This window comes from Falco biarmicus, chromosome 1 (genome assembly GCF_023638135.1).
Source record: "Falco biarmicus isolate bFalBia1 chromosome 1, bFalBia1.pri, whole genome shotgun sequence".
Classification (NCBI taxonomy): domain Eukaryota; kingdom Metazoa; phylum Chordata; class Aves; order Falconiformes; family Falconidae; genus Falco; species Falco biarmicus.
The window spans coordinates 91,091,260-91,117,178 of record NC_079288.1 but is presented as its reverse complement, the minus strand read 5'-3'; the positions used below and the strand labels follow the sequence as shown (position 1 = coordinate 91,117,178).

Below are 25,919 nucleotides of genomic sequence, written 5' to 3'. Positions count from 1 at the left end.
GTTATGTCTGTTGACCCTACCTTCAGGGCAGGAAAGTGTGTCTGCAAGGTGCGCTGAGACTGATGACATCCAGTATTTCCCTTGGAGAACACCAGCTGGAGTGTCCCTGGAGCCAGCTCTGATATCACTTCTGCAGGTAACTAATAAGGACAGATGGCTAATTTGGCTTTAAGTCTGTCCTCCAGGACGTTCTACTCAGTAATCAAGCTTACTTCTGATAAAGATAAAACATAACAATTCTAGCAATACATTCAGTTTTATACCAGCATTTCTGATTCTTCTCATCTATTTTCTATAACTTGGACATTTGCATTTGGAAATCTCAAATTCAAAATATTTTCCTTGATGAAAATCAGCTTCTTTATAGGCTTATAAAATACTTGTGCACACTTTTCTCCAAGTAACTTTGTAATTCAAAATTATTCCATTAATAATATTTTGAAATTGATCTTCATGGATCAAAAGTTCCCTGCTCTGAGCTGTATTTGTTGTGACCAGTCAGCTGAGTCACCTGGTATGTTATTACCATCTCTCCTTGCTTCAGTGTAAATATACAGCTGCCCATTTGCTTTCCAATAAGGCTTGTACACAGAAAGCTGAAACATAATTTCCATGCACTTTTGAGATAAAAAAGCCATGTATGCATCAACTGAAGACAAACTGAAAGGGGTTGTAGACAATGTTAAATGTCGGTGGAATTTATTTTTGTCCTATTTCCTTAAATTTATACATGACAGTTAAAAGTCCAAAATTTTTTTAGGAAATGCTTGATTTTTATTTTTATTTTTTTAATTTTTGCTAAAAAGCTTATTAACTTGCTAATTTAAGTTACTTAAATTATAAAGAAGGTTAACAGCTGGAGGAAATGTGGGAAGAAGGCCTGAGATGTGGTAGGAAAATGTTGCCTCAACAGTCCTCTGTGGACACTTCCATTTGACTTCAGCACCGTTGTGTACCGAGTTTAGTATGACACAGTTTATAAACAATTGAATGGTTGACAAATTCTTGACAAATTCAAAATGCAGATAGCTGCACAAAGCATATGCACTACCACCGACATCCAGCAATAAGAAGTCCTGTATTCCAGTGGGAAAGTATTATGTTTTTCCTCAAGACCCTAGATGTAATAGTGGTTCAAAATATCAAAATGACCCAAATCCAGAATGTCTTAACTCTTCTGTCAAGACAGGGAGGAGGTATCTGCAATAATTACACTGAATTTTGCTCTGTTCCTAGCTTTGCCACATGCGCCTCTGGTAAGTCACTTGTTCTGTGCTTTATATATTGAAGTCAATATTAGTATCTTTCTACTTCAGTGGGATGCTTTGATAACACAAAAGCTTGTGATACAAACAAAAGCCTATAAGAAGGATCTTTAAAAGCTCCCAGCAAATGGTCAAAGAAACAAGAAGTAATTCCTTTCATCAAGTGTTCACGGAATTAAAAAAATAGTTTTCTCATTTAATTTCTTAAAACTTTGTTCCAAGCCCAAGAAGTGTGTCCAATGTCTTTCAGAGATTTCCAAGGGTTCATTTTAGCCAACGGCCATCTGACACAAATATCTGTCTTCCAAAGGAAAAAACAAAGTGGGTTCACTTGGCAATGAGCAAGGGACCAGCAGCAAAGCCTATTTCTCTCATATACATCAGTCACAGCAACGACAGAGGTTATGTTCTGCATACCTGATAGCACATTTTGCCATAGATCAGAGATGCATGATGATTGCCAAGAAGAACAATGCTTTTTAAGCTGAACCAGCCTATTCATATTGAAAGGAAACCAACTGGGAACACTCTGACTTACCATGAGACAAACATTAAAGCACCTAGATACCTAATCAAAAGCTTACCAAGCTCCCAATGCTGAAATGTCATTCCTTTTTTTAGCAAAACACAGCTCCAGCAATAAAAGCCATAGATCAAACACTAGCTAAATGTTCTCATTAATATCTTTGTGAGAACTAAATTAATTTCAGCTTCCAAAAAAGGTGAGACATGGAAAAAGAACAACCAAAGCATTCAACGCAAGGAGAAAGGGACTGTCTTTCCATTTCTTTTAACAGATAGACGTAGGACAGATCACTTTTCAGCATTAGTTTAGGTCTGTTTTTACATATCCTGAGAGGTTTTACCTTTTGCCCTGTTTTATACAACAGGAGTTTTGATATTAACTTGACTGAACTCAGGATATCTTTTCCACAGTTTCCCAGCCCTGCCTTGCAGGTGCCTGTGCACTATAGTTGGTATTTAATTTGCTATTCAAATACTCACAAAACCGTTGTTTAACTAATTATGCTCCAGAGACGCTCTCTGACTTAGCAGCAGCAATGCTGAATAATTCTGAAGGAAGAAATATCAAACATGCAGAAAGGCAAGCTGTCATGAAAATTTCCAGGGCTCTGTTTTAGCTAAAAAATCTGACAGCACATCAGTTACTAGCCCTGCCTTTGGCACTGTGATGAGCTACTGCTGCTCCAGCTACTGTTATCATCTACAGATTTTTTGAGTCCCAACAAGAGAATCTCCAAAACAGCACATTCTTCAGACTGAAACACCTAACTTTGAAAAATGGGTTAAGGACACAAAAGTTTACTTTTTCCGTTACTATCATATCTCTGGAAGGATGCGTGTACTGTTAACATTACTCTTAACAGGGACAGAAACCAGACAGAGATAAAAAAAAGGCTCAGAAAGGCAAGACTCTCCAAAGTAAATATTAACAGACTCTGACCTTATGGCTAACACCAAGTTTATTTAAACAGACAGTAAATATACAAGACACCAGAAGTTTCAAGGTGTATCCTGAATATCAAAATGCTAGACTCCCTTGTCACACTACCAGCTGGCAAAATTTACTTACCAAAACCTTGCTCACCGGTAATACATCCTCATCTATGGTTTTCAGATTACTTAACTGCTATAATTATTCCCTTAAAGATGTATTGCTTTTTCCATGCTATTACACTTGAAAATCACAATAAGAAAATTAAATCACAAAAAGAAAATTCATATGTTTACTTGAGCTTTTTAATAAACCAGCATCTGTGTTAAGGTAAAGTGATTCTACTGAAGGGTTCAGAGTCAAAATAGCTTTTAACTTAGATTCGCATGGATTGCCTCCCCCTCTCAAACAAATAGTACTTTAAAGGCAAAAATATTAAATATTAGTTTTAGGACCACATAACTAAGTGTAGAGGCATGAAGCTGGGTTAATTAGCATTGATAATATGTGGGCCAGCTGTGGGCTGGCTTCAGGGACGGTGGGTTGGCCAATATAGATAAGGTGCAGCTGTGGCTGGTTAAGCAGTTGAGAGCCAATGAAGAGAGAGCAGCTGAGGAAGAAGCAAGAGGGAGAGAGAACACGCGTCCTGGATGAGGTGAGACGAGGAGAAGGCAGCAGAGGGACTGGCACGAACAGTGTGTTGGTATGAGATGGTGAAAGACCTTGTTGCAGCTTGATAGTTTGGAGAGTGCTGGGACAACTAAGAATGCTCCTCCCAACATATTTGACCTATCCAAAACACTTTTCACTTTTGCCTTCAGCTTTATGAGAACTATTCCCAGTGCCATGCTATTACTATCAGTGATATTGTTGCAAATAAGGAAGTAAACAAGAAAGCTATGTTAATTTCAGGCTTCATTAGAAACAGAAGTGAAGAACCACCAACACTTATTGAATGAAAATAGACTCAAGTATTGCAAAGCCAACATCAAAGTTCTTGGGGGATCTTTCAAATACATCTCATCTTGCTGCTCTCCTGTATGTCTTGTGCTCGTTACCTCATCAGACCCAAGACTGGATCATTTGAACTTTTGCAAGAATAGCTGTTCCAAGTATCTGAGACACACAAGGTCAGATAGTTCAGGAATGGATGAAACAAATATCAGGTAAGCTTTGGAAAGGGCAAACAGCTTTAAGATCTATTAGCAGAGCTCTTTCCAGCAGATATAGATCAATAGCACTGCTGCAGTATGATGCTACATACAAATCTGGCCTGCTATTTTCGAAAAAGGAGAAATGAAGCTAAACTTAGAGCCGTACCAGAACAACCAGAGGAATTATGGATCCAGTATTTTATGAAAAGAGGCTGAAGAAGGCCACCGAAGTGAAGACTGAAGCAGGATGTGATTTCGCTTTAGCAACAGACCAGGAGTTATCTGACAGATCAAATATTTTTAAAAAGCCTGCGTGCTTAGGTGTGTTCAATTCATTTCCAGAAAGACCAGCGTTTTCAGAGAGAGATCTGAGGCATCACCTCTGCTGCTGTCATGTTGCAGGAGGCCCTCTAGTCCTGCTGGTGTCACAGCTTTATGGGTTGAACTCCACATCTTTCTGCTTCAGTTCTGCTCTCAGGGTATTTTGGAATTTCCAGGTTATTTCCAGAATGTCAAAATATGCAGAAAGTTACAAATTAAGTTAATAATATTTCATAATAAACTTCCCCCATGTAAGTCAAATGAAACCATTAAAAAAAACAGCTATCTTGAGAACTACAGCTACTGTCTCACTAGGTTATTAATACTTCTGCTGGTGCCTATTGTTTACAGATACACAGCGAAGTGCCTTTGAGGCTTCTTTCAGTTATTTTCCACATTTCTGGAAAATTTCTTTTCCAGCTGGGTAATAGCTGTTTTTCCATTCAGAGCACGCTCCTATTTTGTGTTATTTCTGTGACTATTTGAAGAAATTGCTCAGAGCAAAAAAACCAAACCAAAGCCAAAAAAGCATTAGAAGAAACCTACTTCATTTAACATCTGAATTCTAGCACTGTTTAACAAGAACTTCTGCAGAAAAAGATATTTAATTCTATGACTTTGTTGTAGATGCACCTTATGGGGTGTTTGATCTAAACTGAATGTCTGTGAAACTAACTGTGTGTGTGTGTGTGTGTGTGTGTGAGTTACTATTACTCAGCCCAAGCATCAGGTTTCGAGTTTCACCATGCACTGTCCCATGTTTATCCTTTATATGACTACTAAGGAGATTGTGTACTTAATATTTCCCACAGTAGTTATGATTTTACCAATTTACCTTTAGTAGGAAGCTTTCTGAAGCCAGAAACTTGCTAATTCAGCAGACATTAAGCAGAAATGCCAGTCAAAAGATTTTAAGGTGCAGGTTGAGAGGACATAACATCAGCTCTTGCAGGTGAGTGCCCATCATAACGAACAAGAAAGCAGAATCTCTGGAGAAAGTTAAAAAGAAACACCCTATGCTATACTTTTCTCTTTTCTGTCTATTTATTCGATGTTCTCCCCTTCTCCCTGGGGAAATAAGGAAGAGGTTGTAGTGTCTAAAAGACAACAGAAGCATGAAAGATTCCATCTTAGGCTGAGAGGAGATGACACCCTGACTTGTGAGGAAAAGGGGTAGGGGGCAGCTGACATTGCTGACATTCTGAAATATTCTCTAACCACAGAGGGCCAAGGGCTACAGCAAAATAAGTTCCGGGATTGTATTTGCCCTTTTCACAGCTGTTTTCACATTGGAGAGTTGATGTTGTCTAAGATCAGCAGCTTTTACAAACAGGGTTCCTCTTTCTCTACTGTTACCAATGGATGAAATGAATTCTGAAAGAAAGTCTCATTATCAGTCCACTTTGACTACAAACTTGTTACTAAATTTCAGCCTCTCCTCCTTGCTAACATCTAAATACCTATTGGGATTTTTCTTTTTTTTCCTTTTTTTCCTCTACTGGATGCCAACAGTGATAATCACCCTATGGGTCAGCTGTCAGAGTTACTTGCTACAACAGATTTTTTTGTTTCTTTTTTTCAAAAAATCATTTCTCTAGTGACATTCTTGTTATGCTATTAAGCTTTATTGAGTTACATAAGAATAACTTTCTACAGGTATGCTGTGTACTTGGCTCTTGGATGTGCTCATGCATCCCCACTGAAATGATCTGTAGGTGGGTTTAAATATATTTTTTTATTTAAAAAGCCTGTCTTTTTTTTTTTTTTTCTTTATTAAGACCTAGGCTAATATGCGCAGGTCAATGAGTTTGAAGTCAGTGGCTTCCTTATATATGTGGCCAAACAACTCTGAACAAACTTCCCCTGAAAATTGTAAATTATTCTAATACAAGGAAAGCTTTTGCAGGCAAAACACTACTTGGATTTCATTTAAACGAACATTGAGTGGGACTTTGCCCCTATTGCCAGTAGGTGGAGATGTAACTCCAGTAATTGCTGCAGAAAACAGCTATTCGACAGTCTTTGATACAATTGAAGGTTTGCATAATACAATTTAACTGAGGTTAGATTTCTTAATAAGCATTAGATGAGACAGATGAAATCTGTCTGCAGTTAATGCCCATCTATCAGCCCTCCTTGCCACAGACATCCTTACAGCCTACGGTCAGCTGTGCCCATGGAGCTTAGGAAACTTTCACATTCTACTGTTAATAATAGTAAAAAGGTGAAAAGTTAAATAGGTGATCAAAAGATCTTCTAATACCTGACCACGTGCTGTCAAGTATTTTAAAAAAGCTTGATCAGTATTCTGTTATACCACATTAAAAAAAATAAAAAGCAGCATAAAAAAGTATAGTCTCAATCATCCCAATACCCACATTTTGACAAGTTTTGAGTCCTTTCATACCTACAGAAATTATGAGAATGTTATTACCCTCCAGTAGACATATGAATGGTCTTAAAGTATTACCACTTCCATTAAGACAGTCACAATACTCTGTTTTGGTATTAAGAATTTATGAATCTATTAAATTATCATTATAGCAACTCATACTGGAAATTGGTTGCAATAGCAGTAATACATTCTGATTTACGAAAAACGCAATCATGTCTCTTAACATCACTCTGCTATGGAATAATAATATCCATATTTAGCAGAAATGGAAAGGCAAACAATTACAGGAATATAAGATGAGGTGTAAAAATTAAGGCAATATAGTTGGACATTTACAATAATTTCTGTTATGCTGTCTGATTTAAGGTCAAACGAGAATACCCCTGAAATAGCAGTGCCCATACGATTTAGCTATAACAAATAATTATATACATTGTAACGACAACTAACAAAGGACTATTCTTCCCTGAATGCCCTTTGAACGAGCCAGGAACAAAGATTGTGCTTTGAAGAGTTTTGCTGTTTAAACCACCACTCTGTGAAAAAGAATCACCACAAAATGGGCTAGGCATTAAAACCTACTGCAAAACAGCAAGCTGGGGACTCCAAACATTTCTTGTGGGCTGAGAACTTAGGAAGTTTGCTCTCCTTCTGTGCCTTCCGGGAGTCTCTCCAAAACCGCCACCCTGAGGTCCCCAGACAGTGGTCTGAAAATACTGCTCCAAACTATACTTTCTTCCCTGCTGTTTACCTTTTCCTCGGGTACTCTGAGAGGTCCTTCGCATGTTCGCAATGCTTTGCAAGGGAAAATTGCTGTTAAGAGTTCTCCCACTGTGCTCGCGGCTTATCATCACCTCTTCCACTCCTAATTCACTCCATGTGGACAGGTCGTTTGTACTCATGGGAAAACAGAGTGGTTATTTGCCCTAGCACAAAAACGCCAGGGAAGTTCTGCAGAATCAGCTAAACTTTCTGCTGGAGGGCCAGGAGAGCAGAGGTAGTGGGGTTTCCTCTCTCCTTGCAGGCACCTCAATCTCTGCATGGGGCCAATGGACTTGTGCAATGTAATGCCCACAGCACCTCTCCAGCACCGAAAAGAACACTGACACATCAACCAGCTTAACAACAAAAAACATCAGAAGGGTTGATTTTCAAAAAAAATCACTTGAAGAGATAGTTACATGCTGTTTTCCCACAAAGGAAATAGCTATTTTTAGAAATGAGCAAAGCTGATACAGAAGTCTTGCTCCCTAATAAAGGACACTGTCTTGGCAGTTTATGGAATAACAGATGCCAACAGTTCTGAACCTCATTTGTTCCTGGTCTCTCAAAAGATACACATAGCATTTAATAAATAAACTAACACAGCAAAATTTGGAGTGTTTATCATAATTTTCACCTCACAGGTTGCTGGAAGCATTTGCCTTTGCCTCTTGACAAAATTTGTCTTCCAGCTAGAGTAATGATATGTGGTTACTTGCACGAAAAGGAAACAGATGCTAGTATGTCTGGGGACAATTCAGAATGTGATCTTGCATGTCTTATTTCTAAGGTCCTCATCATGTCAATGCCTACACTGAACTCTCCTAATATTAAAACAAAATTTGTATTAACTCTCTTTTTCTCACTGAAGCCTCAGACAAAAAAATCTGATTCACAAATAACTGCCAGGGTTAACAATTACAGAAACATGGAAAAGACCTAATGACTGTCAGAGAGATGCAAAACCTGCTGATAGCCATTACTAAAAAGCAATCACCTATAACTCAACATCAAAATGGAAATTGTCTTGAGAGGGTATCTGAAAACATTGTCCTGCACCTGATTCAGTTCAGCGTTGCATTAAAAAAACACATGGTGCAATTCAGCAACCCCACTTCAGGGCCACAGAAGTGGTACATGCTGTGTTTTTGGCTGAGAAAACAGAGGAACTACTGGATGTGTTGCTGGAAAGCCAGAGACTTCACATATCTTGATGTGTAGCATGGACCACACAGACATTCTTACCGTCAGGATTTAGAACAGATTTTACTGTTTGCATGAACCTCAAATAGAGCTTCAATAATACTGCAATAAGGCTGTAAAAATTGGAGGGATAATCAGAAATCAAAAATCTTAGTAAACTGGGGAAGCAAAGTAAACAAAGGCAAAAAAGATAAAACGTTCAGCTACAAAGTATCATACCGGTCTAGGGATAATGAAGACAGATCACCTTTTTGGACATGGCACTTCAAATAGATATGAAGACAAATGCCTTGCCTTCAGATATGTAAAATCTGAATTACAAAAGGAAGATGATGAATACTTGGCTAGATACCAGCTCTGCAGAAAATGATGTGGAGGCTACACCACAGCACAAGCCTGGCAAGAATCAACAATGTCAAGGAAATATAAACAGGAATACAGCCTCTGGGACGGGCAAATTCACCCGCCTACTCTACCAGGCAATGATAAGGCTTTGGCTGGTGCGATATCCCCTCTCAGTGTGGAAAAAGTCCAGAGAAGAGAAAAGGTAATAAGCACAGATCTAGAAAATAGGAGTTATTAAGAAACACCGAAAAAAAGAAGACAATTTACTTGAAAATGAAAAATGGACTGACCTGACATGAGTCCTCAAGTACTTAAAAGGTCTTTTCCCGGAATATAGTGTACATGACAAAACATAAAGGTGTTAAAGCTGTGGCAGCAAAGTTTCTGGTTAGATATGATAAGAATAAGCACTGAAACACTGGCAATACATAAATTTCTTCTCAGCCCCTTCTTTTCATGCTTCCAGCACACACTGCATTAGCAGCTTAATTTCTTCAGAGTGGAAGCCAGAAAAATCTCTTCACCTCAGGGCTAAGGTGGTACTAAGCCAAGACAGCTGGACAGCCCAAATCATTCTATGTACACAAGAAATCATAAGGTATATATTGGCAGAAGATGCTTCTATGCCATGCTTAGTTGATCACTGCCTCTGAAAAACGAACCATGGGCATTGGAGGAGAAAGGAAGAAAAGCGTTGTGATGCTGTGCTGTACCTGGCAGACCCAGTACAGCAAGGGGGAAAAGACACACCCCACCCCCCCGACCCCAGCTGCTCATACTGGGCAGACGCTTAAGAATATTAGTAAACTTGAGCCAACGAGCATGTGTGGAACTTGGATCAATGTACAGATTTGAAAGTGGTTTGGAACAGGGGGGTCTGACAAAATCAGTCTTTGTTCTCTCTTCTGTTGGAAGCAACTGTAGCACTAGATAAAGGCTTTACATAGCAATAGATCATTCTTTAAAAAAACCCCACAAAACCAAACAAACAGAAACGGAAATGGATACAGAGGTCACTCCCAACTTTATGCTGGTAAACACTATAAAATTTAAGAGAAGGGTGTTGGTTTTCTGTTTCTTAGTACCAATATGTGTCACCAAATTCTCCATGAAGTTGCCAGAGAAATTGGCTTGAGAATATACAATTAAAAATAGAAATAACAATTTTTTTTTCATGGAAGATTGTTCAGACATGATTTTATAATTTTGAAAGCCAAGTCATCTGCTCAATAACATCTCGATAGTGTTAAATAGCTCACCTGTACACACTGAGCGGCATACCTCTGTCGTCTTCTTGGCCACCATCCCAGTCATTTTTATGTAAAGAAATATTAAATTCATGCCCAGAAACTACTTAATTTTCTAATTACTGGTAGTTTTGGTGACCCACTCTATGAATCTGCCCCAGAATATGGGCATATAGACTGTCAAGCTCTAAAGTTAACACTTGTGTGAAGTAGCAGGCTAACAGCTCTAGAAACGTTACATTCAAGATGTTTGTTTACATTTTTATGCTAACCATGAAGCTTCAAGTGTGAAAGAAAATCAGAAATACAAGTTTCCACAGAAGCAAAAAACCATAAGCTACTTTGGCACTGCAGCATCAAGGCATTATGAACAAAATTAGTTCCCTTTTGTATTAGGAGGCATGAGACACCAGCAATATTCAAGCGAGAAGTTGTGTATTAAACCTGAATCTACCCAATTCAACTAGTATGTAGAATTTGACTAATTCCTTGAGTGACTTTTGTGAAGTTCCAAAAATTATACCAGCAGCAGCTTTTTATCGTTGATTATTTTTTTTTTAATTCTGACAGGTTTCACTCTCTGTAGAGTTCTCTCTTCTGAACTGGCCTTCAGAAAAAATGCAGTTTGTACAGAACCTTTACACTGAAATCCCACCAAAGGCAGGAGAAAATGATCAAATATGCATATCTTCACTCATAAATGGTGTGTCAGTGTCAGTACTTTTGATTGAAAAATATTCTGAGATTTTCATGGGGCCATGGGTAGACGGCAGTTTGTAGAAGCTATTGTTATCTCCACTAACGGTCTCCTACATTACCATAGCTTGTCAAAAAAATAAATCAAGACCTTAAATTACACAAACTCGCACTGGCTGGAGACTGCTTCTCTGTAGAACAATGCCTTTGCATCAAAGATTCCTGTAGCACAGTTCAAAACAGTAGATTAAAAAAATAGATGATTGTTTCTGGTTCTGAGAGGTTTTATGAATATGTTTATAGGCAGAAATCAGCCATAAAAGACACAGACTATAAAGCACTGGGAGCTATAGAACAGAAATCATTGTCCAAAGCACTTTCTAAACTTCAGAAAACGATCATAAAATTGTAAAAGTACTTGTCAGATTTGAAATGCAGTCTTAGCAAAGACTCTTCACATCAACGTGTTGTAAAAAGTATATATAAATACTGAAAGGAGCTGCAGAATAAAAGAGTATTTCTGAGAGTATGTCAAATTCAAATAAAAAGCACGCTGACAACAGCTTGCATAATAAGAATAATACGATTCTAGATATGCAATTCAACAGAAAGTGCCAAGTAATCTTCCAATCTAATACACAACTGGCTACATTAAGGTCATACATGGTTGAGAGTCTGTGATGCAACAGAAGAGAAAGATGTACTGATCACCTAATTTCATCCCTTGAGCTTGTCCAAAATTTTACCAAAAGGTATATCCAGAAACCCTAAGTGGCCCCTATTACTGTGAGACCTTTGCCAGACTCATATGCAAAGCAGCTTTGTGATGGTGGAGTGATTCTGTTCCTATTTTATAAATAGGAAACTGAGTACAGGAACTAAAATGACTCATCAGAGGTTATGAAGTTGCTTCTACTTCCTTGGCTAGCCCAATATTTGCCAAGTTATTGTTCTGGTCCTTCACTAGAATTACACAATTCTTCAGCTTTGTTTCTCTTCAGGGAGGTCTGGAGATGACAGCTCAACATCAGAAGGCAAACAAGGAATTCTTGGAGACTACGAAGCAGTCATATACCAGAGAACTACTAACTTTCCCAGATAGGTGCTAGAAGTCTCGCAATCCAGTAAGTCGCACAACACTTCTCTTGTCGGTTAGGATGTCCATCTTGAGTTGCAATCCAATAGCAATGCTGTTAGGTCTCACTGGCACCTTTCCCTCCCGTAAAACTGCTCCTAGGAGCTGCGCAGCCCTTTCCTACCCTAATTGATCTGCACTATATTAATCCTCTCGATTAGTTTGTGGTTTTCCAAATAGAGTTTTTGAGTTGAATTGTTGATGTTTTCTTCTGTTGCTGCTGGCATGAATGGACACTGATGCCTATCTCCAGATCAGGCATGTGATAACATGAATTGATGTAATCTAACTGCTGCCAGGAAATAAAGAACAGCCATCTCCAGCAAGCTTCAGCATATCAAACCTCTGCTTTAAACTTCCACAGAGCTTTTAACCCAGACAGGCTATTACATCATATAAACTGACATGCTGTATATCACAGTCCATTATAGTAACAAGGTTACCCTATTAGTTTAAGTGGCAATTGCTTGGGTTAAGCAAACTACTCCAGAGACTACAGTGCTTGCACCACAGAAACAAACAGCCACACGAGAGCATGCTTCTATGTCCCAAAGCCATGTCTCATAAGGGCATGCTCTCAAACCTCTGCCATGACAGAGAAACAAACCAGCGAGAGACAGTAAGCCAAGATGATCCTTGCCACAAAGGAGGTAAACATCTCTGGTCCTCCCTGCTTACAGAGCTGAAGATAATTTCCCCAAGCCATCTTAAATTCTGCTGAATGATTGTTGACCGTGGGATCAAGACTGTGAGCAGCATCATGACACGATGATGATTTCACGATTGTCTGACAATTTCCCACAATGTATCAGAAGACCAATTTGCTCTGTGTCGTTTACACAACCCTGAAATGCATCAGAGGAAAATAGCATGAGCCTCCTTCAGAATACATTGGGGTAGTTGTACATGAATCGCAAGAGAAAAATCACTACAGCCAACTGCGATGAGCTGCAAGTGTGACAGAACAGTTGAATGCAACATGAAACATCTGTTGTGGCACATAAAAAATGGAAATCAACAAGTAATTCGCAGATTTAGCCTCTGGATGGGAAGGCAACACATTAGGGGTGAAGTCCAATTCTATGCCTGTAAAGATTCAATGTATCCTGAAAAACAGCAACACAGATCTTTCAGAAAAATAGCTAATCTTAAAGGCTACGCAAGATCCATTTCAGAAATAGTTGTTAAACTTTCCTAAACACTACAATGAGCATAGAACAATAATTCACGTAAGAGGTTTGATTGAAAATACGTTTTGGAAACCTATGGGAAACTTGGTGTGGCCAGTGACAAACTACATGTGAACCAATTGATGAACTTTGTAGCTGAATGCAGCCTGATTGAGATGCAGTTATAAATTTGTCATGTGACCCTCAGGTTGGTACTAGTACATCATCTGTACCTGAATTTGACACTGCATGGGCTGGAAGCTTTTGAGGATGTTATACAGTCCTAAACGCCAAGCCAGACCTTGGTGTAAAGCCACTTGTCATGAACAAATGCAGATGGCCTGAGAATGGCTGTGGGTGTATATAAGGAAAAGCTGAGATGTGGAATGAAGCTGCAAGTTCTGTCACAGCATAAGGTGGAGATGCTGCCCGAGTGACACTGCAGGTGTATGAACAGCAAACCATGCCCATGCTCACACCACAGATGGGTGAGATTGTCTAGATTCTTCACAAGATGGATTTTGAACTGAAAGACTGTCTGGATAGATGATGCCCAACAGGAGAGTTCCCGCCAACCACTGACCATAGTGCAGTACAGTTAAAAATAATAAATTAAAAAAGTGGGGAAAAATTAATTCCAGAAACACTAGCCTAGCTGGCACTGGAGCACAGTAAGCTCCACGCTACTGCCACACCACATGTCTACCTGAGAACACTTCGGTTTATTGTGTCAACAGCAAATGCTCTGCTGATGCCTGCTGCAGCTGCAGTATTTTGAGCATATGCAGACGGAAAGCAAATGTATTATTTGGGTAATACAATGACTGCTCTTAGGTCTTCTGTAATTTGATCCAGTTTTATGCAGATTATTTCTTAGGCTGATGTGACCTTTCCTGCTTAACATACATAATGAGTTGGCATTTTAAGTGAGGCAAAAAACTCATCAGCACAGTTTTTGGATCACGTACCCATTATTTGCTGGTGTTTTACTAAAAATGCTGGCAATTTTCCAGTTCATAAAGATCAGCTCAGATCTGTTGCTGATGGCAAGAAATAAAGCTATTAGGATACCAATAGTAAAATATTTAACCTAAATAAAAAATAAAATCCCTACTGCTTACAAAACAGTAACATAATAATTATGGTGCTGGCTGAAGCCATTTCTAGTTTTAATGTATATGCACCTAAAGGAAAGGAAAACAGTTCTGTGTCTTTAATTCCACAGAAGCTGTCTTTGTCAATTAAGTTACTAATATCTAAAATGGTTAGTAACATTTCAAGTACTTCTTATAAGCAAGGTATTAAACACTCAAGGTGTCCACAGAGAAGGCCCTAGGAGAAAAGCAGTACTGACTTTGAATTAGAACGTAATTCCTCCCCTAAGCAAAATTCATACTGATTATTTAAAACACCCTATATCCTCACTGTTCTAGTCAATCACTTCTAATCAAAGATACTGTACAAGCTGAGCCAGCCTTCAACCCTGCTGCCACGTGTGGGAATGTGGTTCCATGTGCAATGCTGCTTTTCTGCCTGCATCACTCTGATGTGAATCCTGTGATGGGGAAAAAATAGGAAGACTCTTACTGATTTCTGTAAGAACTGGAAAGCCCTTCCACCTTTCTGGGGAGATGACTACTCAGATTACAAGTGATTTTTAGGTTGCATTGTCCTATGTGTTCTTTGTGAAGCTATTTATCTATGTGTCTTACGACTGCAGGCAGGGCAAGCTGTGTATCAGCTGCTGCCACGCTGATCATAACATCAGTTCATGCAAAACCATAAAATCTGTTCTGTACTGTGCAAAGCCTCATGTTCTAGAAAGTTTCCTATGAGTGCCTCCTCTTCAGGGCGCTCTTGTCTTTGAGAGATGCATACTACCAACAGCAAATGTGTGAAATGGCTGATAAGCAACCCTGTAGCTACGCTGGCAATATAAAAGTTTTACTTACACACAAACTTTGAATGTTGAACCAAATTATACTGTTTTCTAGGTGACTTTCAGTAAGTGGCAAGAAATTACCGCTGCTCAGAGGACCAGGAAGAGCAATGGAGGCTCTAGCAACTCTGGAGCTTTATGTGATTCCACCAACTCTGTATGCGTTGTGGAGTCGTCACAATGGCAGCTGATGTGAAGTACTTCATCAGCACTTAACACCAATGCAAGATGAAGACTGATGGGCCAATATTGAGATAAGAAAAAAGGAACAAGCAGAATAATGAAAATAAGCCCACCGCATGTCACAATCACCTACTTCTCCCTAACAGAGCTGGTCATGCCCTGGATAGAAGTGTAAATTTCTGCACAAATCAGATCCATTACTTCAAAATAGTGCAGAGTCTCGGTCAGAGACACAGGTTTTTCTGTTGCTATTGTTTCCAGGTTTTGTGCTGGGGAGAGGAAAATGCTGAGTTTTTAAATTGTCAAAACCTGCAACGCAGCATTTCAGCCAGGGCTACTGACAGCATCGGGGCCAGTCCTGCTGCTGAGATGGTGCTGTGTGAGACACTTGGAGACTCTGCCCCACTGAACCATGTCTGTTTGTCTGTCCTCTCTCTGCTGATGCAGATTCATTCTAGCTGATCCTTACATGAGAAAAATTAAAAGAAAAGAAAAAAGGATCTACCTTTCTGAAAAGTAGAAGATCATTCCTCTGAAAGAGCTGATCTATACAGTACTGGGGTCAGAGGCTGGCTTATCAAAAAACATTTACAGATCAGCTTGACACCGTTCACGGTTGACAGCCTGGTGTTTAAGTTACAGCAATACATATACACTAGCAATACACTAGTCATAAACAAAGCATCTGCTGGCAGAATGTGGACTCAGCTATTGATGTATGTATTGCATCAACCTCCAGCAAATAAAACATTAAGCTAAAGCCTGTTCAGGAAGCACTCTGTGGAATAAACAGAATAACTAGAGTCACATTCACTCCTTGTCCAACGCCAATACTTTCTGTTAACTACAGGTATGTGGCTGTTTCTTTTATGTACAACCAGGGCCAGAAAAGATGGGGAAGGTTTGTGTTTCCAGGCAGCTTGTGAATTCTGCAACTTATGGCCCTGATCTTTTCCCTAGTTTTGAGGTTTTATAAACCTGCATAAAAGCTGTTTGCTTCTACTGCTTTTCATTAGTACAAAGTGGCCTACATGGAAATTTCTGGGCTTGGATTCTTCTGCTACAGTTACCGTCTTTGTTTGTTCTGCTTCATGTTCCCACTCTCCCCTTTATTGCTACTTACTCAAAGGGGTCGCTGGGATCAGCTCTCTGGAGCTCTGGAGGAATCGGTATTCTTTTGTAGTACATTTCCCAGTCAAAAGCTCCTCGCATGGCATCCCCCGCCTGTGCCTCGTAGCCAAAGTGATTGTGGTCAATGACATCGATCATAGGACACACGATGGTTTTGTGGTTTAGTGCAATCTGGTCTGAAAAATGAAAGTAGAAAATAGGAAACGGCATGTCTAGTCAAGCCATCTATCATATTACTGCAAAGTGAATCCCACAGGTTTTCTGATGTTTGAAGATTGCTTGCTTTGTTCCCTGTGGCCCCCAAATAATTTCATTTTTCAAATCTGTATCAGACCTTTATCTAAAGAGGACTTAATGCAGTTGGGCAATGATTAGAAGCATTTACGGTTCTTTAAAGGGAGGTATATTCCTGTGAGATCCACAGGAGTCCAGTCATCTATATCTCCCTCACTTTGCTACTCTGAGCTGTCCCCAATCTGTCAGCTACAGAACAAGCCAGCAAGCAAAATGTAAAAATACTCCTTCAGCTGTGGGGAGTGTGTATGGCAAGCTCCTGTGAGAGAGATTTGTGTTCCTAAATGTGAATCTCAGCCCTTGCAACCATTCAGCTGCTCTTCCTGTGGCTCTAGTGTGCATCAGCTTTGAGATCAAATGCTACAAATTAAAGGCAAACTCCAACATGAACAAAACAGGGCTTGTGTCCTTTTTTTGTACCAATCTTTGAGATACAAAGAAGGCCCCACAGTACTATTCTTGCTCACCTGTTTTCTAAAGAAAGGAGTTTGTTTTTGCTTTTTTAAAAAAAAATCAGAACTGTGAGGCTAAATCAAATTCCCATCTCTACTATAAAAACAGGGTGGGCCTGAGTCTGCCTTGGTGAATCCTATTGCTTAATACCATAGAGCTCCTCAGAAAAGAAAGACAAGTAAAGAAGATATCTCTACTGCAAGAACTAGGCAGAAGAATAATGGTTTGAAATGAGGAAGTGAAGGGAAAATTTGTAGCTGTGTTGGTGTGAAAGAACAGTAGAAAAAAATATGGACCCTTGAAAAAACAAAATCTCAAAATTCCAAGTATAATAAAGCTTTTTCTCCAAATGGTAGCCTAGATTATTTACAAAATGTAATACATATAGGGCTTATGTGGAAAATGTATTTTTTGTTTTTAAGGACTAAATTTCACTAGTGCTTGATAATAAGCTAAAAAAATGAGAGGGCTGAGTGTGGAATGAACACTTAGGAAAGTATATAATACCGGTGTAATGACTAATAACACAGATTCTCCTTCCTTGCTTCTGAAGGATTGAAATTAAGAAAAAAGATTATTTTAGCAAAACAACTGTAGTCTTCATATTTATCCTCAGCTGTTGTTTAGAGATTGTCCAAATGGGGGAACAATGCTGACCGCTAGTGAGAAATTAATGAGCAGGTTTTTACATCCTTATCCTTTAATAGCAAAATAAATTTAAAGCACAGGCTCTCACAAGATTCTAGGAAACTCATCCCAGACATAACAGCTGCATTACTATTGCTACTGTCAAATGTAATTACATTCAGTGGTATACTGTGTAGTGTTATCTGTAATCATTATGTAAAGTCATTTTTTCATAATCTCTTTCCTGTGATGGTCCTGCTAATAGTTAAAGGGCTTATAATAATCTGTCTCTGATCTCCCCTCCCCCTTCCTTCCCCCGTCCAAATTGACTGGGGGACAGAAACTAAATGGGATTGATTTGGCTGGAGAAGGTCAAAAGTAGACTCATACAGTAACATACTTCTCTTGATCTTTAAAAGCTGTTGCCTTTAAATAGTCTGAAGGATTAGAACTCTAAGTCACATGCACAGCCAGGGAGAAAATTATTTAAGCAATGATCAGACTCAATCCCAGTCTTCATTACTACAACGCTGCAAGAATTCTGCAAATAAAATGATGCTTAACCTGCCGGTTCTTCTGTGTTTCTGCAGAAGTTACTTCTCAGCCCCCCAAAATATTTTAGATGTGATGAGGAACCACAGGAAGATCTTGACTGTTGAAGAAATCAGGGTGTTTGTAGTTGTGCACACCAAAAAGCAGAGCAATCAAACTTGCAGCCTCAATGATTCTTTCGGTATGCCTAAAATAATGAATTTTGTATACATGCTTCCTAGGCTTAAATGTAGCCCCAATACAAATCTAACAAACAGAAAAAGAGAAGTGTAGGGCTAACCTACATCTCACAAGAGTGTTAGTACTGTAGCTTTATAGGTGAGGACATACTGCTGCCTCTACCAGCCACTGCTTTTTATCTCACCTGCTCCTAATGCAAGACACTGAAAGCCACAGCTGAAATGCTTTACAGTTTCTTTTCCATTGCCTTTACTCATCATCTTCTCACAGATTCTTACTGGTCCGAACATTTGTATGCATTATTTCAATGCGTATATAATGCAGTTAAAAGGAAGAACAACAGATAAGCATCATCATACCTGTAAAAATCTTGCAGATTTGATGGAAAGCCTGGGAACAAGAGGGAACATTGCTTAAATCTTTCTCCCTAGCAATTTTACGCAATATATACATACATATTTGAATTTAGCACTTTTAGTGTCAAGCAGAGTGTGCATATATGACAATAAACAGAAGTTTTCAATATTGGCTGACTCATTATCTCAAAAATGTAGGTTTTATCTTTATGAGAAAGATGCACCCCTTTAATTTCAAGTGCTTGTCTCAAATTGGCCTGCAAAGTAACAATGCTGCAGAGTGAATATTCTTGTTTTCCTACTTAAATATGTGATTACAGATGGTGACAACATTTGAGTGGCTCAGCAAATTATCTCTTATCTGAGTAGTCATAAGTACTTGTACTCTCAGTCTCCCCCACTGGCAAGTAAAGTATCACGTAAATGTTGTGGAGGTGGACAGCTATAGCTACTAGGTGTCTTGATAACTGGCTAAGTGTGATCTAATCATGATATAGTTTTAAGCCTTGGTGAGGGGGAACAAACCTTGTTTTGACAAACCTAGTTCTGGCAGCCTATGGCACTACCGATCTATTATCCAGCTCCTCTCATTGCTCCTGCAGCAACATCGGCAGAAGGAAAGATGTACCTGCATCTTTCAGCTGCTTTGCAGCTCAGTTTCTTACCTACAGTAACTGTGACTTCACACCACACTACATTCTCAACTACAGCAGCTGGAGCCCAAGTAACATCTTTCCTTCTGCTGACTCTGTACTACTGGGGAGTGATAACAAACAGCTGTGTTTGCCAACATTTTTTACATGACTACAGCTGCCTGCTTGGTGAACATCAGGCAAAACTCTCTGAGATCTCAGTGGCTTGTTACAGTTTAGAAATCCATTTAAGCTAAAGAAATAAACTAAATAAAGCTTAAAGAAAATAGAGGAAAGCCATTTTGCACCTGTTTTTAAGAAAACAGAACAAAGGACTGTGACTGAAAACAACTGTGGCTCAGTTCTAGAGAGCTATTTAGGTACCTAACAAGTACTGAAATAACTCAGTCTTCCTTTGGTCTAAAACGTGACAGCCCATTCTGAAAATGTAAGTTAGATACCTACGTAACTTTAAGAATCATCTTCATGTGATTGCTCTTGGTTTCCTCACCACCTTCCTGTCCTCTAACTTTCAAGGTCTCATTTTGAGCAAAACCTGGTTTGGAACAGTGGAAACTCTGCCCCTCTCAGTGAAGACTGGCAGTCTTCACCCCAGAGCAGGACTGAACTGTGCTCTTGTTGAGGACTTTTCACTACACATGGCAGATATAATCAGAGCTAAAATAGGGCAGCTTCAATAACTGCCTAGCACATCCTCTGCTGTGGTTTCCTTGAATGACATTCAGTCACATGCAGTGCTGAGTGAATCATGAGATGGATCTTTAGATAAACACTTGCAAAAATACATTACTATTATTAGTAGCCAGATGTCATCTGGTTTCAGTATAGTAAATATTTGCCACCTAATGGTTATAAGAAAGTTCTCTCATCCCTGTAGGAAAACAGGGCACAGGGCATCCTTGAATATACTAGCTGTGTGTTCATTCTCTATTTGTCCTTCTTCACGTAATGATCTACTTTTTCTTTTAAAGTAAAGGCTGTTGATTATGAGCTCCAGTATTTCTAGACCCTCTGGCTGGTTAGCTGTGGATATTTCTACTATATGTACTATATGTACACTTGAGAACTAACGAGAGAACTGGAACTTCGTCCCTGATGAAGCTACTCCCATCTTTCCAGTTTTCTGGCTTGAGGCTGAGGGTTCTGATCATCAGTTCAACACCCAACTGCAACCTAACTGCAATTATGAATCCTTTGTGACAATTGTATTTATTTTTCATTTTTTTATAGGGTGTAACTCAGCTAGATGTATCTTCATTTCAGACGAGAAAGCAAGAAAAGGAACTGTTTTTGCAACTTGCAATTCTCCCATGTCTAAGCAAAATAGAAGGGTTATGCCTCATCTGCAGTAGCTTAGCGAAAGATTTCAGAGGACAAGAGTGAGAATCTTGAGATTGTTTTCATTAGTGGGGCAAAATCAGAAAGCAGAGCAAAGATGCCTGTATATGTAGAGTACTCCAGAGTGTTTAACAGCTACTTGTTGGGGCTGCTTGTGGAAGGCATGTTGAAACTTCTATTTCCCTCTGCTCCTTTATGCCATTTGGTCTTTACATAAATCCACAGAGGTTATTTTTAAAAACACTGATGTTACGATTAAGCGCAAAGTGGTAACAAGGGCAAAGACTGTATGCATAATTTGACACGGAAGCCAGAAAGGATATAAATTTGGAATTTTGTACATTATCTTGTTACTGATCTGAAGAAAAACTAGTTACTAGTTTGTTGTTTGGTTTTTTTTTTTGGGGGGGGGGGGGGGGGCGGGTGGGTTTCAAGTGATAGTTCATTAGCAGAACAGCATCTCTTCTTGGCTGCAAATGCTTTACCAGCTTACTGTGTGGCCAAACTGTCCTAGCAACAAAATTCAAGAAACAATAGCCATTAACTGGTGAAACCCTATCCCATTGTACACTTATGATGTACTCTTAATTAATACAAATTTCTTCAATAGTAAAGTCAGAAATTTTGTTTTTGCTAGCAAAAAAGCACTCACTTTGCAAAGCACGTATACTTCGCATGTAGTCAGGTGTGTAGAAAAAGGGATATTGTTTCCTGAAGTGAAATCCTAGACTACAACAATTGATTCTTTCCATTCCTTTGACTAATGGAGCTTTGCCAGCTGCAGCTGGAATCCAGCAAAGCAGTCAATAGCAAATCATTCTTTCTAAGCTTCCTATTGTGAATACAGTTGGATTTAACTCTGAGGTCTTGGATACATTTACAGCAAAAGCTGTTTTAATAGAATGTGGAGGACTAGGAAGGAGTAAAATACCTGCATAACAAAAGTTTTCAGGTGTATAGCAAGGGCATAGCATAATACTAGATTTAGTAGTGTATTTAGTAGTAGTAATAATAAAATAATTTGTAACTCTAACAGGCCAAAGTGATGCTTCAAATTTCTACCAGTTCTTTAGTCACAAGAACTGTAAAATGGAGCTGCTCGCATTTCTCTTGAGTTCTCTCTCATACTGACTCTTCAGAACCTGCAGCAGAGTTCCAAATGCTTCTATACAGTGTATGTCCTGCTTATTGTGGGACATGACTGATTGCTTAAGCTATACTGTATGCTCTAATTTTAATGGCTGACAAACGCTCAGACACTTACTAAGCAAGGGAGGCAGCCAATTCACGTTGACTTCGCAATGGGAATCCAGAAATGTCAAGACTTCTCCTCTAGCCAGCGAGGCTCCTAGCAGTCTGGTCCGAATGAGCCCTTCTCGTTTCTTGGTACGTACAATCCTCACTTTGGCAAAACGGACCATGTACTCCTCCAGCTTCTCTTTTAAATGTTCTAGAAAGAAGGGCAAAAAAAGCGTCAGTGGTATCAGGCCTGGAGGAGCCCATAGAAGGACAGGTTGGCATGCAACCTGCAAGCAGCTTATCTACTTCCATCTCTTGTTGCTTTGAGTCCTCCAAAATCTGCCACAAATTCTCACTAAGACGATTTGGAAAGTTCAAACGTTCTCTGTTTTATCACACAGAGGAAGACACTGACACTCTGGACCTTTTGCTGCAGTTGCTACTGGCAACCTGCCATCCACAATATGACCATGGCCAAAACAACTGCAGGATATTCATTCATCCTCAGGTTCCTGCAGCCCAAGGCCAGATAAACATTCTGGCAGGCCGTTTTATAAACAGTGTCCTTTCTAAGTGGGTTTCCTATATCAACTAATTATGAAGAACTATGTGTGGAAAGAAATTTTTAAAGAGTAAGCATTAACCTAGCATGATTTGATTGTTTTTGCAATGGGAAGGGAAACAGACATGAAGGAAGATCTTAATAGCTGGATATCAGCAAACAGCAAATGGACAGCTGACTTCCTAACAAAATTAAGTGCAAATGTAGAATAGTTGGTAGGTTCTCTTATCTGCATAATCTGGCTCTGTTTGTGTTACAAAACAGCATCTTTGGGAACATTTTTTCTTCTGACTAGAAATACACACTAAGGATCATTAAAAAAACCCCAACAACAAAAAACACCCTAAAGTTTTGCCTCTTCCTCAATACATCTACAACAGAAATCCTGATCTTTTGACTTTGATGTAACACCTCAGCTTGTCACGCTCATTACTTTGGAAAAATCTGATAATTTCATTTGGCAGGAATGAGGGAGAGAAAAGCTTAGCTTCCAATAATTAGAACTGGTGATAAGCCACATTTAGCGATGCCAAGGGTTGCAAGCTAAGCCTCATTGAAATGGGTTTGCCAGGTTATAATTGCTTCTTACATCAGCTACTAATTCTTGGGACTGGTATGGTCAGTACAAGCCTCGATCCAGACCTTACATCATTATAGAATGCAAAAAGTTTGCTATGGACTACCCCAAAGGACTACCATTTAGCAGTACCCTGGAGTGTATAACACTGACACATAAACTCAAGGCAACAAGCAAACAAGTCACAGTGCAAAGAATACAGGATCTTGTGTTGAAATAAAATCAAGTTCCACTGAAATAGAGCTCCCTGCACGTGCTCCTTGTCTTTGCTCCTTTACTTCCTAGCTAGCCAACACAAAAGACTTTCCAAATCTACCTGCGGATTAGGAAGGAGTAGAAACACTGGTGTGGAGTTATACATATTTAGTGGGAGAGTACTGCATGGGGTGCTTCCCTGCACTGAGCCGTCCTGATGTACACTGACATAGAAGAGGGATCAGCCTGAGACCTAGGAACATCAGCCTGCAAGGATTACAGAACAGGTTGGGAGTTTTGTGAAGAGAAACTCAACACTGTGGGGACCTGCTGAGTCAAGAGAGTGGTTTGTGTTCATAGTACTACCTGGTAGAGGTATTAGATTAAGTGAGGAAGGCCAAGTCTGAGACAAAGAAGTAAAGAAAGATATTCAGATAAATATACAATATATTTGTCATCTACTCTGTTATTGATTGTAGAATAGACATTTAAGTTCTGAAATAATAAAAAAAAGAGGTATCCCTTTTTTCATCGTATTTTGTTACTTACGTACTCAAAGAAACAACACAATCCCCCAACAGTCACAGTGACCAGAGATGTACTGTGTCTTTGAATGGTGGTCTTTGTATGACTAACCATATTCATGGGACAAGGGTTGTGTGCCACTCTGACTCATTTTAGGTACCAGCTACAACTCAGTATCATGACTGAACTGAGGTTAAATCAAGTCTTAGATCATTCTGTGCCCACGTACAAGCCTGTCTAAAGCATCTATATATCGAACTGTTTTCTTGTTTTTATGAGCTCCATTGAGGCTATTCCCATAGCACAGGGATACAGAAGAAGGGAAATAAACCTTAAAAACAAAGATACAAAGACCTTGCATGTAATATAAGAAAGTCTGTTAGGGCTGTCAGTCTGATTTTTTTCTATATTGTAAATTGGATCATTTTATAGCAATGAAAAACAAAACAGTTTCAAAAAGACAGGATATTATGTATTTCCAAAGTAAATCAAATGTAATCGGTTCAGTACCATAGCTTCTGTTAGTTCTCAGACACTGAAAATTTCCTGTAGTTCTCTAAGGTCATCTAACTCCTCTCCTCTGACCACTTCTACCCACAAATCCTGTTTGTGAATAGTGCATAGTGCATAATGCACCAAGAGCAAGACCACACCATGCATAGTGTACAGACATCTAGTAAAAAGATTCAGGTTGCTCAGCGCTGTGGTTTAACCCCAGCCAGCAACTTAGTACCACACAGCTGCTTGCTCACTCCTTGCCCCTGGTAGTATGGGGAAGAGAATCAGAAAAAGGTAAAACTCATGGGTTGAGATAAGAACAATTTAATAATTTAAATCAAGCAAAATATAATAACAACAACAATAACAAAAATAATTATAATGAAAAGAGGGAGGAGAAAGAAAGAGAGGACTAAAACTCAAGACAAAACCAAGTGATGCTCAATACAACTGCTGACCACGCACTTGCTGAAGCCCAGTCAGTCCCTGAGCAGCAACTGGTGGCCCCTGGCCAACTCCCCCCAGTTTATATACTGAGCATGACATTCTACGGTATGGAATATCCCTTTGGCTAGTTGGGGTCAGCTGTCCTGGCTGTGTCCCCTCCTGGCTTCTTGTGCACCTACTCACTGGCAGAGCATGGGAAACTGAAAAGTCCTTGACTTAAAGTAAGCTCTACTTAGCAACAACTAAAACATCAATGTGTTATCAACATTATTCTCATACTAAACCCCAAATTCAGCACTGTTCCAGCTACTAAGAAGAAAATTAACTCTACCCCAGCCAAAACTAGGACACTCAGCTTGAACACAACTCTTCAACTATGGCAGCAAGCACTTCACCTTGGCTATAGTACAAATCCTCCATCTTCACCTCCTTGCCCTCAGAGATAAGTTCACTGATGAGACTCCAGCTGATCAGAGGATCCTACTACATAGCTCTGAATTTGGCTACGTATCAGATACTATTGCTTTACTATTCCCTGTGAACTGGTTCTAGGCAGTTCACCTTTTTGTACATGAAGAGAGCTACCAAGGACACACCTAAACTTTCTCATGGAGAGAAGAAGGAGCCTTACTTGGACAATCTAAGTTGTCTGTGGTGTTGGTAGGCTCTCTGTTGCCTGTGCAGAAACTTGAATTGGATCTTCACTCGTTGGGTGTGACAATGGCTAAGGTAAGGCACTTGCAATAGACAGTCTGAAGATGGCCACCATTGATATTTAAATAAACTAATACAAACACACTCTTTTTATGTGTTCTGATTGTTATCACTTATCTTGGGCCAAATAAATTCAGTCTCATACAAAGGACTTAATTTCATTCCTTTCACATCTTGCAATGAGCAAATTCTGAAAGCTGAGTACCTATCTCTTCGAGAAAACACTTCAGGGAGAGGTGATGTAAACTGTATTACGATACAGTCTTGTCTGTTCTTTTATCAATTGTTAAATAACAAGAGTAGACTAA

The 25,919-nt window shown here is 39.3% G+C and overlaps 1 protein-coding gene across 1 annotated transcript in view; it reads right to left on the bottom strand.

Moving 5' to 3' along the window:
- The window catches only part of GALNTL6 (polypeptide N-acetylgalactosaminyltransferase like 6), a 485,739-nt gene that overhangs the window by 60,539 nt on the left and 399,281 nt on the right, over positions 1 to 25,919 (bottom strand). The window contains exons 5-6 of the mRNA XM_056326843.1: positions 22,119 to 22,304; positions 16,394 to 16,577 (exon numbers count right to left, since the gene is read on the bottom strand). Coding sequence (XP_056182818.1) covers positions 16,394 to 16,577; positions 22,119 to 22,304 — 370 coding nt within the window. The remainder of the gene's footprint in view (positions 1 to 16,393; positions 16,578 to 22,118; positions 22,305 to 25,919) is intronic.